General features: G+C 41.7%; 1 protein-coding gene across 1 annotated transcript in view; it reads right to left on the bottom strand.

The window, feature by feature from the left end:
- The window catches only part of obscnb (obscurin, cytoskeletal calmodulin and titin-interacting RhoGEF b), a 64,853-nt gene that overhangs the window by 7,810 nt on the left and 39,324 nt on the right, over positions 1-17,719 (bottom strand). The window contains exons 48-71 of the mRNA XM_069684734.1: positions 14,726-14,932; positions 13,954-14,220; positions 13,257-13,526; positions 12,110-12,376; positions 11,302-11,580; positions 10,612-10,869; positions 10,117-10,383; positions 9,625-9,897; positions 6,508-6,774; positions 6,044-6,319; positions 5,667-5,939; positions 5,244-5,534; positions 5,002-5,031; positions 3,542-4,825; positions 3,035-3,316; positions 2,664-2,745; positions 2,437-2,558; positions 2,153-2,350; positions 2,020-2,052; positions 1,792-1,890; positions 1,481-1,699; positions 1,294-1,327; positions 1,124-1,176; positions 898-996 (exon numbers count right to left, since the gene is read on the bottom strand). Of these exons, the coding sequence (XP_069540835.1) occupies positions 898-996; positions 1,124-1,176; positions 1,294-1,327; positions 1,481-1,699; positions 1,792-1,890; positions 2,020-2,052; positions 2,153-2,350; positions 2,437-2,558; positions 2,664-2,745; positions 3,035-3,316; positions 3,542-4,825; positions 5,002-5,031; positions 5,244-5,534; positions 5,667-5,939; positions 6,044-6,319; positions 6,508-6,774; positions 9,625-9,897; positions 10,117-10,383; positions 10,612-10,869; positions 11,302-11,580; positions 12,110-12,376; positions 13,257-13,526; positions 13,954-14,220; positions 14,726-14,932 (5,730 nt within the window). The remainder of the gene's footprint in view (positions 1-897; positions 997-1,123; positions 1,177-1,293; positions 1,328-1,480; positions 1,700-1,791; positions 1,891-2,019; positions 2,053-2,152; positions 2,351-2,436; positions 2,559-2,663; positions 2,746-3,034; positions 3,317-3,541; positions 4,826-5,001; positions 5,032-5,243; positions 5,535-5,666; positions 5,940-6,043; positions 6,320-6,507; positions 6,775-9,624; positions 9,898-10,116; positions 10,384-10,611; positions 10,870-11,301; positions 11,581-12,109; positions 12,377-13,256; positions 13,527-13,953; positions 14,221-14,725; positions 14,933-17,719) is intronic.

Genomic DNA, 17,719 nt, shown 5'->3' with positions numbered 1-17,719 from the left:
GAGTTTATTTGGCTGGGTTGCTATAGTGATGGAAGTAAATGTGGTAAATAACTCGTGTTTTTGAGTAGTGATGATAAGTTTATATAGGTTTATATAATAATGGATAAAACAAAACATGCTGAAAAACAGGCACTAGGAGAGCACTACATGAACACAAATGTGTCACGTTTGGTTTCAATCTCAAATCTACTGGAAAGTGAATTCTAATTCAAGAATTGATTTGTTAAATCATTCACATTAAACAACACAATTCTTGAATCATGAAATTATAATTATTATAATTTCAGAAGAAATTCCCTGAATTCTACCAAGCCACACAGATTGCATCAAAACAGTTAACAAAAGCACTGTGTCCAACATATTGTGTGGATTATTTGCATCTTTAGCAACTTGAATCATTCCAGATTGCATTTTTCATATGCAGTAATATCTATACATGGATATTTGCATATGAATGCTGATTCTAGAGGGACAACACTTTGGGATGGGCAACATTTTTGTTTATTTTTGTTGTTTGTTTGTAGTTTGAGTTGTATTAACAAATCATGTTTGAGCAGGCTTTGGTTGCATGCAAGAGACACTAAATGAGAATGGTGAAAACAATTTAACAACAACATATTTTATAACTTTAGCACGCTGACATAAGCTTGATTGCAGCTACAGTCAACAAAGTTATTGCTTAATCTTGGATTTAACTAAACTTGAATAAACCTGATTATGTAAGTCTACGTTTAGTTTAAACAAACACTTAAAACAGTATCTTCTGTTTAGGGTTAACTCAAGTCAGGCTTTTTCCCTTAAATCTAAATCTAAAGTATTTCTAGTAGAAAGTACAATTAAAATCAAATAATGTTAAATTTTACTGCATGGACAGAGTTGTCCCGAACAGAAACTTACCTTGGGTTATCTTTGCTGATACCATTTCAGTGATCTGTGAGGTGAGTTTCATGAGGAATTCCTCCGAACCTACTTCACCTAGGAATGGTATTTTACCCTCTTAAATCCCACACAGAGAGGAAAGAAAGTCTTGTTATATTTTTGTATAACAAATATTTGTATGTTACCCTACAAGAAACAATGTCACCATAAATAATATATACTCAATAATGAGCTGATGTCTCACCTTTTGTTCTGCTTGTGTCCTCTTCTGGAGGACTAATTGTAATCCCAAGAACCCTGAAGGGAATGAAATGTCAAATTTAAATTTCAGATATTTGCATGATGTTAAATGAATGCATTCACTGCATACACATGTTTTATTGTGCAATGCCAATTTGAATCTGAAAAACTCACTCTGAGGCTTTTGTCTCTTTCTTGGGTTGTGATGCTAGGGAAAAGGGGGGAAACATACAGACATTTAAAACTCGAACCCAGGGGATAAAATAAGGCAGCAAAAGGTTTGCACTTTCTAGTGTTTACAAACATACTCAAAGGTCGATATAATGTCTGTATAAAGTCAAGATGACTCGGCTTTCCGTACCGTCGTCAACCTCGAGATGTGCAGTGAAGATGGACTGTCCTGCCCTGTTTGTGGCAATGCAGGTGTAGGCCCCAGTGTATTCTGTGCCCACGTCCATCAGGATGAGGCTGTGCTGGCGCCCTGAGCTTGCTATTTTGTATCCCTTGGTTTCAGGCTTGATCCAAAGGACATCTTCCATTGATTCCTCCTTTAGCCAGGAGACCGTAGGAGTGGGAGACCCTGAAAATAAAGTAACACAAACACACTTTAGGATGTCCCCAGGTTATGTCGTTTTTGGGTGTTCTAACAATCATGCAGAAGAGCAAACAAACCTTCCACTTTGACAGACAGAGTGATGCTGGCCCCTTGTTTCACCTTCCTGTTGCTGAACCTTTCGATGAAGCGGGGTGGCACCAGGGGCTCCTTGGGGTCTGTGAAAACATAAGGTATAACAACCCAACAGTCACTTAAATATATTATACATATATTATAATATATATTAAATATCATTATATCTCCTAAAGACCTAGCACCTGTTTTTAGTATAAATGTCAAATTACCTCTTTTATCTTGAGGCATAATCTCCCCTGGACCTGGAGCAAAATGCAGTTGTTACTATTTCTGTAAACATCTCATGTTCAATTTAAGACACAGTATCTAAAAATCTTTTTGCATGGGAATTTGCATACATACTCAGAACTATCAGTCTGGCAGAAGAGTAAGCAGAACCAGCTGCATTGCTGATGTAAGCAGAGTACTCTCCCATGTCCTCTTTCTTCACCTCCATGATTTCTACCCCATGAATATCTCTTTCTGCTACTAACACAATCCTTTTTGAAGATCGCAGAGGGTGGCTGTCTTTGAACCAGTAAACTCTTGGTTTGGGGAAGCCTGGAAGAACAATAAATATTTCAGAACCAACAACTCTTTCGTGAGTTTGCCTCAGATGAAATATTCATGTTGGTTCTTAAACTCACCCTTTAGTTTAAGCTGCATCTTAGCAATAGGTGAACCAGGACACACATGAACATCATGAAGCTCCTCCAAAACTTGAGGTAGCTGATCGTCTTCAGCGACAGACTCAAATGTCTCAGTTTCCCTGCAAGACAAGAGCAGAACAGTACACATCATGAATTCAGCATTTAATAATGTTATGAAATATAAGGATCAATATATTTTAAAACATTATTCATGGTAAATTCACCTGGAAATGTAGCCCTTGGCGCTGATATAGGAAGATGTCTCAGTGGCATCAGCAGCAGTGTCATAATCAGAGCTGCAAGACACTGATGGAAAAGATTGATGTACAGAATTTTACAGAAATCAAATCTGGTATTTTGGCTTCAGTAATTAATTTCCTACATTTAAAAAAGGTTTCAAAAATACTTAGACTCAACTTAAATGTACTGTTAGGGGCCCAATAAGTACACACCAACAAACAAGAGGCACACCTGTTTTCAGCAATGCTACAATGCCTTCACTTACAATAAACATAGTTGAACAATTACTCAAGTGAAGATTCCTCACAGGTATTTGTAAAACAAACATGCCTTCATGTATAGTACGTTTACTTACTGTCAACCCTGAGTTCAGCTTTAGTGGCTGCGATTCCGCTGCTGTTTTCAGCTGTGCAACGATAAACACCCATATCAGTGGGCAGCACAGTGGTAATGATGAGCTGGTGACAGCCCTCCTGGTCTTCATTGATCATGTAATGGTCATTCTCCTCCAGCAGTTTCCCGTCCTTGTACCAGCGAACGGAGGGAGGGGGCTTGCCAATGACAACACAGTCAAAGCTGACTGGATACCCGTCTGGAACATCTTGACTTTGAAGCTCTGTCAGGAAGACTGGGGCAGCTGGGTAACAAGAGCAAATAGTGAAACAAAGATGTAGTTAAAAAGGACAAAAGTAAGCACAGAACAGGACAGAAAGCTAAATATTGAAATTATGGAACTTGCACATTATTACACTTACACATTTTCACAAAAATCTACTTGACAATGTCACAATATTGCTGAATTAAAAGAAGTGTAAAAGAAATTGTTTAATGATCCGAAGTGCAACTCTAACACATCTCTTACCAGGGCCTCCAGCCAACAATGCAGGGGGCTGTCTGTCCTGTGTGGGGGTCTCTGTACCATCTTGCGTGTAGCCCATCTTTCTGATTCTCAGCTCCACTTTGAGAAGCCCCGCCTCCAGGATAGTGGTCTCCACAGGAACCCCATGTATTGTAAACATCTCCTGGAACCTCTTTGAGGCGACTTCAGCCTCTCTCCATGAGTCAAAGCGAATGTAGATGTAAGTGTCATCCTCTCTGTAAGAGTGAGGATCTGGGGGACGCATGTCTCCTTCATCTGCGCTGACAAATGGCTCTTCCTCAACATCTGGCGGTAGACGTGTCCGCAGCAGGCGCCGGAGACGTCTGCTCGCCTGCCTCAGAGACTCATCCATCTCACTACCTGAGGAGCTCTCAGCCTCGCTGTCTGCACTGTAGCCCACAGTCAGTGGCCGTCGCCCAGATGATTCTCTCGCTGTTCCTACTGTCACCTTACCACTGTGAGAAGTGACTCCAAATTTGTTTGTGACCTCACAAGTGTAAACCCCGGTATCCTTTGTGGTGATGGCAGTGATGACAAGTGAGCAAGTGCCATCATTGTAGATATCAATATGGTGGTGCTTTCCATCTGCCAGTGGTTCTCCGTCCTTCATCCACTGCACCTTATCAGGTTTTCCTTCTGCCACACATTCTAGATGAATGGTGCCATTAGGTTCTTTGGTCTGGTCTTTGAAGACGCCTTTAAAGACAGGGCGCATGTCTTTGCGGGTTTTGTAGCCCTTGAAGGCGGCTTGAATCTTAATAGCAGCCTCTCTAAGCTCAGGCTCATCCTCTTTAGTGATCTCCATGATATCGGCCTCCTCTGAAGTCACCTGTTTCATATCTGTCTCCTGAACTGTGGTTGTTTTCACTTCAGTCTGCTGCACTGTTCTCTGCTCTGCCATCTGGAAGTGTGCAAAGAACCTCTCAGTGGTCATCGTCTCTGACTCGTTGGTTGCTGTGACAGAAGATGTACTGCTACTCTTGAGGTAGGAAACAAGCGCTGAACCCCCGGACACAATGGCCTGCTCTGTCTCTCCTGACTTTATTTCCACTTTCTCTGAGTCCTTCTTCTGTTCTGACTTCTTTTTACCACCTTTACCGTCATCCTCAGGCTGTTCAGTGATTGAGTCAAGAGTGGGTTCTCGACTCATGCGCCGTTTCTTGGCCGATTCCTCCCACAGCTCATGGAGATCACCTTCATCTGCAGCTTCTGGAGGCAGATTGGGCTGCCCCAATATCTCGGTGTCTACCTGCTTCGTCTCCGTACCTATAACCACAATGGAATTTTCAATATTACTATGTTGTTTTTAAAAAGTTATCCACTCAACTAATTCTAGCCCTGGCTAAAACTCTACGTATAGAAGGATAAACATGCAAAGGTGTATAACCACAAGAGACCTGGCTGGGTAAATAAATATAACCTACAAACAAACAACATCTTACCTGCAGATATTAATGGCTGTGTAGCTGCCTCTGTAACAATGAGAAATATAATAAATATCACACATTCTATACATGACAACTGAATAAATGCTGCTGTGTAGTTCTAGATAAATAGCACAACAATGTACTTTTAAGCATTTGTGACAAAGGTATTAATCTCATACCTCCATCTCATATTAAAAAAAAAAGTTCACTGAGCAATTAGTAAATTATTACATCAACTAAACCAAACATGCACTCACCAAGCTGCACAGTCTGAGGCAACTCAACAGGCTCTCCAGTCCCAGCTCTGTTAATCGCAGCGACCCTAAACCTGTAGCTGCTCCCTGGGGTCAGATTTTCAACCACGATCTCTGTGTTGCATACAGGCTCAGAGTGACATGGGAGCCAAAGGGCACTGTCAACCAGCCGCATCTCCACCCTGTAGCCCAGAATGGGACTCCCTCCATCATGCAGAGGAGTGAACCAAGAGAGGGTGACAGACTGCTTAGTCTTACTGAGGACTTCTGGGTCTTCTGGAGGATCCGCTACAGCTGTTGGATGGAAAGAAGTAGAAGTTTGATGGTTTAACAGACAACTATCAGGTAGAGATGTTTTCTCTAGTATCAAAACTATCACTAAATCCTAGTGTCATCTCCTAACAGTGCTGTTCTTTAAACACTTACTGATGATAGTGAGCTTGGCCAATGAGAGAGCATCTCTAGCAGCAAATGTTATTTCCTGCTGTGGCATGAGAGGTGCCTGTCTCAGGACAAGGCGGTAAGAGCAGCCATCAGCTCTCATAGCCCATTGGTCAGTGGGTTTGAGCTCAACTCCATTAGCGTACCAGGCTACTTCTGCCGCAGGGACGGGCTCTGTGAGCTCAACACAAAACTCAACCTTCTCTCCCACTGCAGCCACCTTGTCCTCCAGACCTTTCACCACATCCAGCTGCCAGCCTTATGAAACAAAATCCACAGATTAAAAAAAATGTAAACTTATACTAGACTGCCTACCAGATAAGTTAATGCTATTAAAACAATTTATCATTTGGTTGACTCACCTTTGACGGAGAGTTGAGCAGATGTGGATGCTGAGCCAGCTTTGAAGGTCACCGTGCAGCTGTCATTAATTCGCAACTCCTTCAACAGAAGCAGATGACGACGACCACTCTCAAATGTTACGATCTCAGCATTAGGGGATTCTTTAACCGGTTTTCCATCGAGAAGCCAGCGGCAATCTTTGCTTTCAGGACGAGAGAGGGCACACTCAAACAGTGCTTCACCTCCATCAAAGGTCTCTGCATTCTCGAGGCCCTGGACAATATCAATGGGTTTGGCTGTGGAGAATAAATGAAGAAAGAAAGCACAATCAAAGAAGGTTTTATTAAGACTTTAGGTTTTGTCAACAATAGTGATAAACATTGTCATGATCAGCAACTGATCAGTTTATTTGGCCACATAACTGTGAGACATACAGACTAGATCCCTAATGGTTGGTGCTCTTTCCATGTGGAGGGAAGCTCACCTTCCACATGAAGTGAAGCAACCACGCAGGTCCCCTGTGCCTCACAGGAGTATGTGCCCCTGTCCTCAGCTGTCACACGGCTAATGTACAAGCGAGCCACACTCCAGTCCTGCTCCACTACCACCCTTCGGCCATCAGGCTGCAATGGCTGCCCGTCTTTCTTCCACTGAGCTTTGACCGGCCTTGAGAACTGGCAGATGAACTCAGCCGGTTGTTTTTCGACTACCCAAAGGTCCTCCATCTCGTTCACCACTTCAACTGTGGGATCTGAGGTTGGGATCAGGGGTCATAGGGTCAGGGCTTGGCCGTAAGATATGAGAATAAGGGAAGGACATGCCGAATGACATGTGGGCTTTATTACCCCCAAAAGCATGTTGAACTGATGATCATTTGTGAGTGATATTGTGGTTTTATGGACTGTCCAGTACTTTATTTTAGCCATGATATAGTATCTGTAAGTATATTTGAAAGTTCACTGTGACCACTGTATGATCCAAGTGAGCTCTCAAAATGACTAGGGGGTCAAAAAGCCCAACCGTCAAGGGTCAGGGTAATGGTCAGAATCAAGGGCGAAGAGTTTCTCACATCTGATAAAACATGAGGGGAAGAGGTAAGAGGATAAAAATGCCACACTCATAAGGTAGGCGAAGGGGGGTTAGAGGTTTTAGTGCTTGAGGGTTAGGGGCGGGGCTTGGTGGGATGGAGGTGAATGGAAAATCAGTAGTCAACAGTAGCCAGCCTGCATGGATGGGTGGAGCAGCACTTTCCTAACACATGTCTGTTGTCAATATTCAGTGGTACACTAACTTGGGTCAAATCTTCACATCACCATGACCAATTCAATAAGCAAGTGTGTATTATTGATCATTTTCACTACAGGAACGTGTATACTTAGGGCTGCACATTTAATCATATAATAATCACGATCATGCTTTTGCTTTAATGATAGGAGCCAGAAGTGCTTAATCTGAAACAACTAGAGGGATCCAAAATGATGGAAACATGTTTCCAGCATGTTATGATTAACATATCTTTTCTTCCCAGACACAGTAGTTGCTTCAGGCAAGAGTTCTTTCACAGTATAGTTAAAGGGGATTCATCCAAATATGTGGAATCATACAAGTATTTTTAACTATCTCTTGTTAAGAGATGATTACAATAGCAATACTTCAGGAGCATTTAATGCTTCTCTAAAACTCAGCTAACATCTGTCAGTAACTTAATGAACTATCTGCCAAGGATTGGGGTACAATCCATGAATGTACCTCCAATAAACACTGTTATAATAAGATTCTGTTTTGGATGTGCCACACAGAGGGAATTGTGAATAGTTAGCTACATGGGCTTGAACATGGGATGTCAGAGGTCCTTTATTTCAGCCAAAGGACACTGATCCATATACACTAAAAAGCAGGGATCAGTCAGAGATGTCTGTGAACTAGTCACATCATTTAGCCAACAGACTCTTAGCCTCAACAAGCAGAGCCAAGATGGACTTAGTGCAACTTTTGCTTTGTGACTCATCATTTTGTTTGTTTTGTTCTTCCTTGATCCAATAGCCACAGATCCAAGTGCCAAAAGACACAAGACAACAGAGAAGGTTTACGTAACCAAAATGTTCAAAGCAGGCAATGTTGTAGTTTGTCGCTTCTCATGTGGTTACTAACAATGCTTGCACAGATTAGCCACCAAATGTAGCAGATTCTTCCCACATAAAATTAAAGTGCAGCCGTGGTTAAGTGGTTCATGTGTATTTTACACACTTATCCATGTGTGCTGCAAAGTGGCTGGAATGGGCTGGTCCCAATCCAGGCTGACATTGGGGAAGAAGGTCCAGTAAAAAACAGGGCTGACACAAGGAGAAAGATAACCATTCATGCTCACATTCATGTTTGAGCAATTTACAGCTGCCATTCAACCGAACATAATGTGGATAAGAGGAAACCCACACAGCTTGGAAAGAACAAGCCGACTTCGCACAGAAAACCCGCGAGTCAGCTGGTTAAAGTGCTATCCACTGACGTGGTAAGTAGACATCTTAAAATGAATCTTCTTCTTCTTCTTCTCTTGTCCAATGTTTTCCAGCTCCTCCTTGGGCATCCCAAGGCCTTCCCTGGCCAGATGAGAAACATAATCTCCCAAGCTATTTCTTGGACTACCCTAGAGTCCACCTTTCTGTTGGTCATGCCCAGAAAATCTCCAAAGGCAGCAAACCAGGAGACATCCTGATCAGATGCCAAACCACTTCATCTGACTCTTTTCAGTGCGAAGGAGCAGAGGCTCACACACCTCACACCTTTTTTGATGATGAGATCTGTACAATTAGAGCAAGCTTTATAATGCAACAGTAAAGGTCGCTTTCTAATGTTTAAGAGTTATACAACTTTGTTCCCAAAGAAGGATGAATACTTGGAATGTAAAATAGTGAGCCCAAAAAGTGAGAAACATTATCGTGATTATCATTGATTTATCATTTCAGCAGCCCAACATCCAGCACAAAGAAACAATTAGAGAGGATCAAAAAAAGGTGTTAAAATTAAATTACATCAATAATATCTATTCATAAAATAAACTGTTGATAATATTTTTTCCCTGGCCCATGTGACGAGTTTTAGATTACTTGGGATAGACGCTTCTCTGCCCTACTAAAATGAATATCCAATGTGGTGCTGCACCCAGTTGTATGTTTTGTAGGTGTCAAAGCATACAGCATGGAACACTACTGCTATCATTAATATCATAGATGAAATTCAAGACAATGACGCTCATGCAAGATGAAGCACTGAAAAGTAAAAATAAATCCATTATTAATCTATTCATGAACTTTAGACTTGTTAGGGAACCCTGCAGAAAATATCATAATTCATGGTATAAACTCATATTCTATAAACAGAATTGCACCTGTTTTATTTTTGCCAATCATTGAGTACAAAATTGAGAATATTTGGTGCATTTTATTCTCCTGTAGCTTGATGTAAGTCAAAATTATGCAAATATTATAATTATTTACACAACACATCAAGTTTGGATTTATAATAAACTACAAACATCCAGTTTGCAAAGCTTGAAATTAAATTTCTGCAGGGTCATAAAAACAGATGCTTATCTCGGTGATACCTTTGACTAAGAGCTTGGCTGTTGATGTTAAACTGCCGGCTTTGAACGTGACAGTGCCAGAGTCATCTGTGGCCAGATTCTTTAAGGTGAGTATGTGGATATGGCCCTGGTTCAGCCCTATCTCACTAAAGGGGCTGTTCTCCATCAAGGTGCCATCCAGCCACCACTGCACCTTGCCAGGTGCCCTACCAGACAGCTGGCAGGAGAAGGTTGCCCACTCCCCAACAAAGACGTCAGTAGTCTTAAGACCACACACAATGAAGACTTCTTTCACTGTTGGGCAAAAAATACACATATGGCTCTTGAATTACTGGACAGAGCAACATATGCAAGACAGACACCATGCAACATTAGGGATTACAAAGCCTAGGCCGGTCCTAAAGACAAACTTACTATTCTTCATGTATGAATATATTGTATGTTCATAAAAGACTTAAACTCATCGGCCTTAATTAACAAGTGAACGGACGCAACACAATTGAGATAGACTACCTTGCACTGCCAAAGAAGCTGTAGTGAGCTGGTCTCCTGCGTCACAGGTGTAGTAACCACTGTCTTCAGGCTCCAGGTTTCGCATACAGAGCTCTTGAATGCACCCTTCCTGTCTCATCTCATACTTCTTACTGGGCTGGAGGACCATGCCTCCTTTCCTCCACTCAACACGGACACCTGGCTTAGACAGCTCGCAGCGCAGGGTAATATCATCACCCTCTACAGCGTCCTCGTTCTTGAGCTCTTTGTGGAAGAACGCTGGGGCACCTGGTGAGAATTTAAAATGGGAAAGTTTGGCATCAGATGCAGAGTTGAAAAGTTGGGGCATCAGATTGTTGAGATAACATGTCAAACATCCCAGAAGGACTAAAAGTTTTACTGCTGCACAGTGATGCCTGAGTGGGTGTGGAAAGTGGAAGTTCAAGAATATTTCAGCTGATCACTTCAATCCTATGTTGGTCCACAATCTTTTTTTTTAGAGGCATCGTTCTTTACCTTCCACAGTCAGGGTGACATCACACTGTGCATCTCCGGTGTCACAGGTGTATGTTCCTGAGTCTTCAGGCAGCAGGGTGTGGATACGGAGCTGGTGGAACGCTCCATTGTTCTTCAGATCATACTTGAGACCTGCATGGATTGCCACGTTGTTTCTCATCCAGCTGACAGTGGCCTTGGGGTCGGAGATGGTGCAGGCCAGAGTGACAGTTTCTCCCTCTAATGCCACAGTGTTGTGTGGTTTCTCTAGTATTAGCACTGGAAATATGGCAAACCCAAAACTAGACTTAACAACGGTAACAATTATATGCAGTCTTTTGCTATTACCTTACTTGAATTGCCTTAAATAATTTTTAAACTATAAACATAAACACATGCATGCATGCTGCGATTATTATATGCTATCACAAATTTTACAGTTAGAAAAAATCTAGACTCTTTTCAAGTTTGTTCGGTTAATTACAATTTCTGGTGTAAAGAAGTTGATCTCCTTTAGTAAAAACATTTGTGTTAGCATTTTTAAAAGCATTTTAGCATCTAAAACTAACTAAATGGAATGGATGTTGTTAGGATGTTGATGATGCTGGTGCCAGCAGGTTTCCGTTTGCCATGACAAAGCTGTTTGCTGGTCGATGGAGATGGATGTGGGATGGAGTGAATAAGCTTTAATGACCATGTCATCTCCTTTACCTTTGGGTTTATCCTCCACCAGCAGACAGGCCACACTCTTCTCTTCTCCGAGCACGAAGGCAACATCCCCCGATTCATCCGTGGTTACCATCTTCAGGACCAAACGGTGCACTCTGCCCTGGCTGCTCATTTGATTCAGATCGTTATTTTGGAGGAGGTTGTCTCCAAGCCACCAGTCCCCATTTGTCACACCCGAGTGTGACAACTCCACCTCAAAGACAGCATCCTGCCCTGTGGTCACAGTAATGTCGCAGAGTTCGCGTAGGATGCGCACATGCTCTGAGGGTGAATGGGATGATGGGAGGTCAGTGATCAGCAGAGCTTCCAGAAGGCATCAGTAAGAAGGTGTAGCCATGACCCCATATTCTCATTTTAATACTTCCTGCCTTTAGTTTGTCACAGGAATATTGATGTAGTACTCTGGCATGCACCATTCTAATGGCAACTAATTGGCAACTTTCTGTAAACTAGGTTTTATAGAAAATATCAAACTGAACTATTCCAAATCCTACACATTGAACAAACCTTTAGCAAAAACCACTCAATATATCTCTAATTTAATTACTCACAACACGTAACATATAAAAAAGTAAAGTGTTGCCAACATCAGATGATTAGGTGAAACTTAAACTGCATGCCAACTAAGACAACTTAAATATACAACTTAAGTTGTATATTGTCAAAATCCAAGAGAAACTGATGCTGAGAGAATCAGTATCCAAATCTTGTTAAAGGGATGGATGAATATAAAACTTCAGGAAGGATGAAGTCAAGAGGAGATGAGACAAAGGTGAGATGAAGCCGTTACCTTTCACAATCAGGGAAGCAGTACTTCTCTTGTCCCCTGTGTCACAGGTATATTCTCCGCTATCCTTCACATCCAGCTTGTGTATGACGAGGGTGTGAGTAGTAGCTTTCTGCTCCAGACTGTACTTCTCCCCATGGGTGAGCACAGTTGAGCCCTTCATCCAGGTCACCTTGCAGTCAGCGTTGGATGTCTCGCAGGACAGGGTGGCTTTGTCTCCTTCAGTGGCCTCTTGACTTTCAAGCTCCTTCTTGAATAGGACAGGTGCGGCTGCCAGAAAGACCATTGTCAATTAGGATGAATTTTTAAAAAATGAATCACCGCAAAACCCACTTCCTCAAAAGCAACATTATTCATACTCACAGTCTTAACAATTCCATACCAACAAGCAGCTTAAAACAGAGCATGAAAGACCTGGTAAGTCACTGGTTAATCACACACTGATAGACCGAATCTGCAGTCACATTAAACAACTCGCATGTTCATGGACAAATTTGAAAACCAAATTCAACAGCCATGCTGTACAAAACGACACACAGGATTTCTACACCTCTAAAATACAAGTACACTCTTGAAAATCAGAAGTACAAAAATACCCCCTAAATTACCCCCCAAATATGAGAGCGGACGACACTGAAGTGACAGGAAAGAGGGGAGGGAGATGGGAGGGGTAAGACATGCAGAAAAGGTTTTCCAGCCAGACTCAAATTAAGACGTTGTGACTATATCTGTCAGCGTTTTCAGTGCAGAACAGGTACTATAAATGATAATTAGAAGGAAACATATTGATAAACATAAAAAAATGAAAAATAAAAGGGAAATGTTTTCAGTTAAAATCCAATGGAAAAAGGAGTGAACATGCAATACAGTAGAAATGTGGCCTGTCAGGCAGTAAAGTGCAGAATTGATCCAAATACAAAAGTGCTATAAATGGATAACACGTCAACATAAAGCCTTAGTAGAGTGAAAATAAAAAAGGCAATCCCAAGCACTGTGTTTCAGTATGGTTTTAAGGGATTTTGTTAAGGATAGAGGGAAGATATCCCACCAGGAAGATGAGACAAAAGAAAGAATGAGGAAGTCCAAATGACACAAGCCAAGGGCTAGTATTCATTCTGGTCCCAAGAAATAAAATGTAGAAGTTTCTTACCTCTGACTGTCAGAGATGCAGTGGAAGTATTGTTACCCACTGTGAAAGTGACTGTTCCTGAGTCGGCCTTGGTGACGCCTCTGAGTGTGAGGCTGTGTACACAACCCTCGGACTGGATCAGGTTCATTTCATTATTCTGCAGTGGGACATCCTGGAGTTTCCACTGGGCCATGGGTGCCTCCTCATGAGAAACCAGACACTGGAAGTGGACGTCTTCACCCTCGTACACAACGCAGCTCTCCAAGAATTTCATTATGGTAACCTCGACCTCTGTTTGACAAATAGATTCAGGGGAGTAGTTACATATTTGTTGTCTTTTGACAAAGCTATGAGTGAAGTTGTGCAGATTGTGATCAAAGTGTGATTAAACATATGTTGTATGCTATTGTGAGTATCAAGTGATGAAAAACAGTAAAATGTGTGTAAAATTTGTTTGTGAAAAGGGTGAGAAACAGGCACAAACAATGAGATGAGTGACCAAGAATAACTTCAAGTGCTCCGGAAACAGTGAACCTCAAAGCAAGAACACACGTGGGATGAGAACACATGGACATTTAAATGCAGTCAAGACGACAGCAAAAGTGATCTCCAGACGAAGGGTCGATGCACTTCATCCAAGTGTTGAGTGAAGGACACGTAGGAAGATGTGATTCCAGAGTGTGCATGAAAAGGACAGTCCTAAAGAGACAGCTCCTACCCTGCACAGTGAGGACAGCTGAGGTCCTCTGGCTGCCTGTATCACAGGAGTATTCTCCTGAGTCCTCCCCCTGCAGTTTATAGATCACAAGCTCAACTGTGGTTCCATCTTGTTTCAGGTGATACTTGCTGCTGCAAGCCAGCACCCTGTCGCCACGCCTCCAGACCACGCAGGCGCCTGGCTTTGTGGTCTCACAGCGAAGACTAGCACTCTCCCCTACCTGCCTTTTAAGGTTTTGAAGCTGAGTTTTGAAAAAGACAGGCTGGGCTGCAGAGAAGGAAATAAGGAGGAATAATTTAGGATAACTAAGGGAAAGCTGGCGCAATTAAGAGACCGTCCAACACATAACACTGCCGTGCTAAGTCAAAGAGTCACAAGCAGAGTTGGAAGAGTCAGACATATTCAAATATCTGTCTATCGTCTTAATGTTTTAGTCACACCAACTCCCTAAATCAAATTGTTCACTGTTCATTACAGTCAATGATAGCATGAGCAGAACTAAAATGGCAGAAAAGGGATGCCTCTCCTGTAATAATGGTTTTCCGAGACGCTACCATTACAAAATAATGCATAAACCAACATCAACCAACATACCATGAAAGCATATTTTTTCATGCTATTAACATTTTAATAACTTATATTCAGTTTAAAGTACCAAGTCTTCAGAAAAGTCAATAAGTATCTAACAAACAACATGTGTCAACAAGCATACCATTCACTGCTAGCTCTGCAGTGCTTTGTCGGTAACCACTGTCACATGTGTAACTCCCACAATCCTCTGGGTCTACATCATGGATTATTAATGTAGCATGGCATCCTGTTTGTGTTATTTCATACTTGGCACATGGACATAGACAAATTTCTCCTTTCCTCCACTCCACAGAAACACCAGCTTTAGAAAGCTCACAGTGTAGGGTTACACTGTACCCCTCATCAACTGTTTGGCTCTCAAGCTCTTTGATGAAAATAACTGGAGCCGCTGATGAGTGAAAAGAAATAATCAGATGTTTATATTTATCAGTAAAAGGTCAAGAATGTCGGTGAGATGAAGAAGATGGGATGAAACAATGAAATGAACTGGCAGAGGATGAGATGAACTCCTTCCTACCATTTACTACAAGAGAGGCCGAGCTTATTGTGTCCTCTGAACGACACAAGTAGCTTCCTGTGTCTCCAGGTCTCAAATCATGGATCTGTAGCTCATAACTGAATCCTTTTTGGTGTATTTGGTACTTTTCTCCACAAGTCAGGACTTTATTTTCTTTCTTCCACTCGACAGCAAGTCCAGGTTTAGAGAGCTCACAGTGCAAAGTGACACTAGCTCCCTCCTCAGCCACCTGGCTCTCCAGCTCTCGAACGACTATGACTGGAAGAACTGGGGATCGAATCAGGGAGATACGTTGTTGATGTGTATTGTTCTAACCTGCAGGCTTTCAAATAGGTACCAGAAGAAGGTTAGAGTATGATGCGCTAGCTTGGCATATGGTTTTTGACAATAATAAGAAAAACAACACAAAACAAGCACATGTATACACACACTCATACACACAACAACACTGATACACAGTCACTGATCCCTACTACTATTCAAGGCCGTCAAACAAAGCTCTTAGTTATTCCTTTCTGGAGACAACAACAATCCAAAGTACAGCATAGCTGGCATCCACAAGTAAATATGAAGTGACCAACAACAAGCAAAACTGATACACAGCATACAAAAGTCAAGATGGAAAACAACAGATTCGATGGAGATACATGAAGAGCAGGCTCTACAAAACTTCTACCTGTCACAGTTGTATCCAGCTTTGCAGGCTCTGGCTTTAGGACTGCTTCAGAAACAGCAGGCGTGTGAACTTCTGGAAGGGTAATTCATTTAATCAGACCTTAAATATCTACTATGATAAGCACAGAGCAGCTCAAAGACTGGTATAAAATGGATTTGCTGCAAATGCAACAGAGGATGTTGCTGAACTGAAAACCCTCAAGACACAAGGATGCTTTGTGACAACATAACAGTCTGAACTGTGGCATATGCCTTCATAGCATGTGCATTGACAAAACCCCAGCATCCAGAAACACTAATGACCCATTGAACCCAGAACACACAGCGTTCTTGGACTTTCTCTGTAACATTACCACATACCTTCAACTCTCTTCTTGGCTTCTTGCTTCTCAGGCTCAACCCTGGAACTCTCTGCTGAGGCTGGTGACTTCTCTGCTGTAACTGAAGTCATTTGTAGACATATAATGTAGGTTTTAATTCAACTCGATATTAACTGGAACTCTTCACCAACAGGCCAAACAAGACACCAACACAAAATCAGTTTTAGAGCCACAATGTCCAAGACGGCACAATACCATCGACACTTTTCCATGTGACAGCAGCAAAAGCTCTTCACTTGTTTTTTTCCACAATACATATATGCATGCTATGTGCAACCACAAAAGCAGTATCTTAAAGAACGTACAGAGAGCCATGACCAAGAGCTTGTCAAATAAAGACAATAGTAGCACAGAGGCAAATGGCAACCAACATCACCACATAGATGAGCTAATTTCAGAATTGTATAATTGTATTGTAAATATGACCAAAAAAGTGTCATATATAGTTAGATGATGTAAAACTATGGTTTCATACCTTCCTCCACTTTCTTGGTATCCTGAGAGAGTACGGTCACAGCTGCTGGAGCATTTGGCAGCTTTTCTGCTGCAAAAACATTACAGCCTGATTATACCTGATACATGACACCTCCACAAATCTCATTGTTGGAGTCTATTAGTGCAGCGAGCATTTAAAAAAAAAAACATGCTATATTTCAGCAACATCTTGCATTATACAATTCGCTTTCATCTCTTAGACTGGTAAACTTCAACTCCAACCACAGACCTCTGAATGGATCTTTTAAGAGAAGTAAACTTTTAAGCATCACACAGCGCACCAGTATACAGACGGACACATAAGCAGAGGGTCCAGGCCACAGTTAACAGTTTCTCTCACAAACCAGCATGTCTTGACTAACATGACCACTGACATCAATTACTGTCTATGCAGTATAATAAAAATTGTTGCTTGCAGTCTTTCCATCATGCCACTTACACCAAAAACCATGAGAAGCACAAACACTGCAAGGACATAACAGCTACGGCCAGGCATTTATACCAAAGATTATCAAATATTTTACCATTTAGATCACTTTTGTCCATTGCCCATAACTTACAGCTACACAAAAAGCTAAAGCCAGACACATGACATGCTTGAAAGAGCATAAAAAGTGAGCAAAATTCTGTATGGATAAAACCTCAGCATCAAAAAGCACAAGGCTTAAAGGCTTAGAGTTGAAATCTTTGCATACCCTGTACTGTCTCTTTGGTCCCCTGCCTCTGTGTGTCTTGTTTAGCAGCGATTTCAGCATCAGTTTTTTTGACTAGGATAAAACACAACATTACCCTTACAATCTAACAGTAGTAGATTCTATAACCTGAACCTGACCAAACAACAACACTGATACACAGTCACTGATCCCTACTACTATTCCAAACAGGGGACCAGTTAAGCATGTATCAAGTCTGTCAAACAAAGCTCTTAGTTATTCCTTTCTGGAGACAACAACAATCCAAAGTACAGCATAACTGGCATCCACAAGTAAATACGAAGTGATCAACAACAAGCAAAACTGATACACAGCATACAAAACTCCAGATGGAAAACAACAGATTCAATGCAGATACATGAAGAGCAGGCTCTACAAAACTTCTACCTGTCACA

Source organism: Semicossyphus pulcher, unplaced genomic scaffold (assembly GCF_022749685.1).
Source record: "Semicossyphus pulcher isolate SPU_LCO1_2020_fin unplaced genomic scaffold, fSemPul1.0.p SCAF_7, whole genome shotgun sequence".
Classification (NCBI taxonomy): domain Eukaryota; kingdom Metazoa; phylum Chordata; class Actinopteri; order Labriformes; family Labridae; genus Semicossyphus; species Semicossyphus pulcher.
Note: the sequence above shows the minus strand (reverse complement) of the source record. Positions and strands in the feature narration are given on the sequence as shown.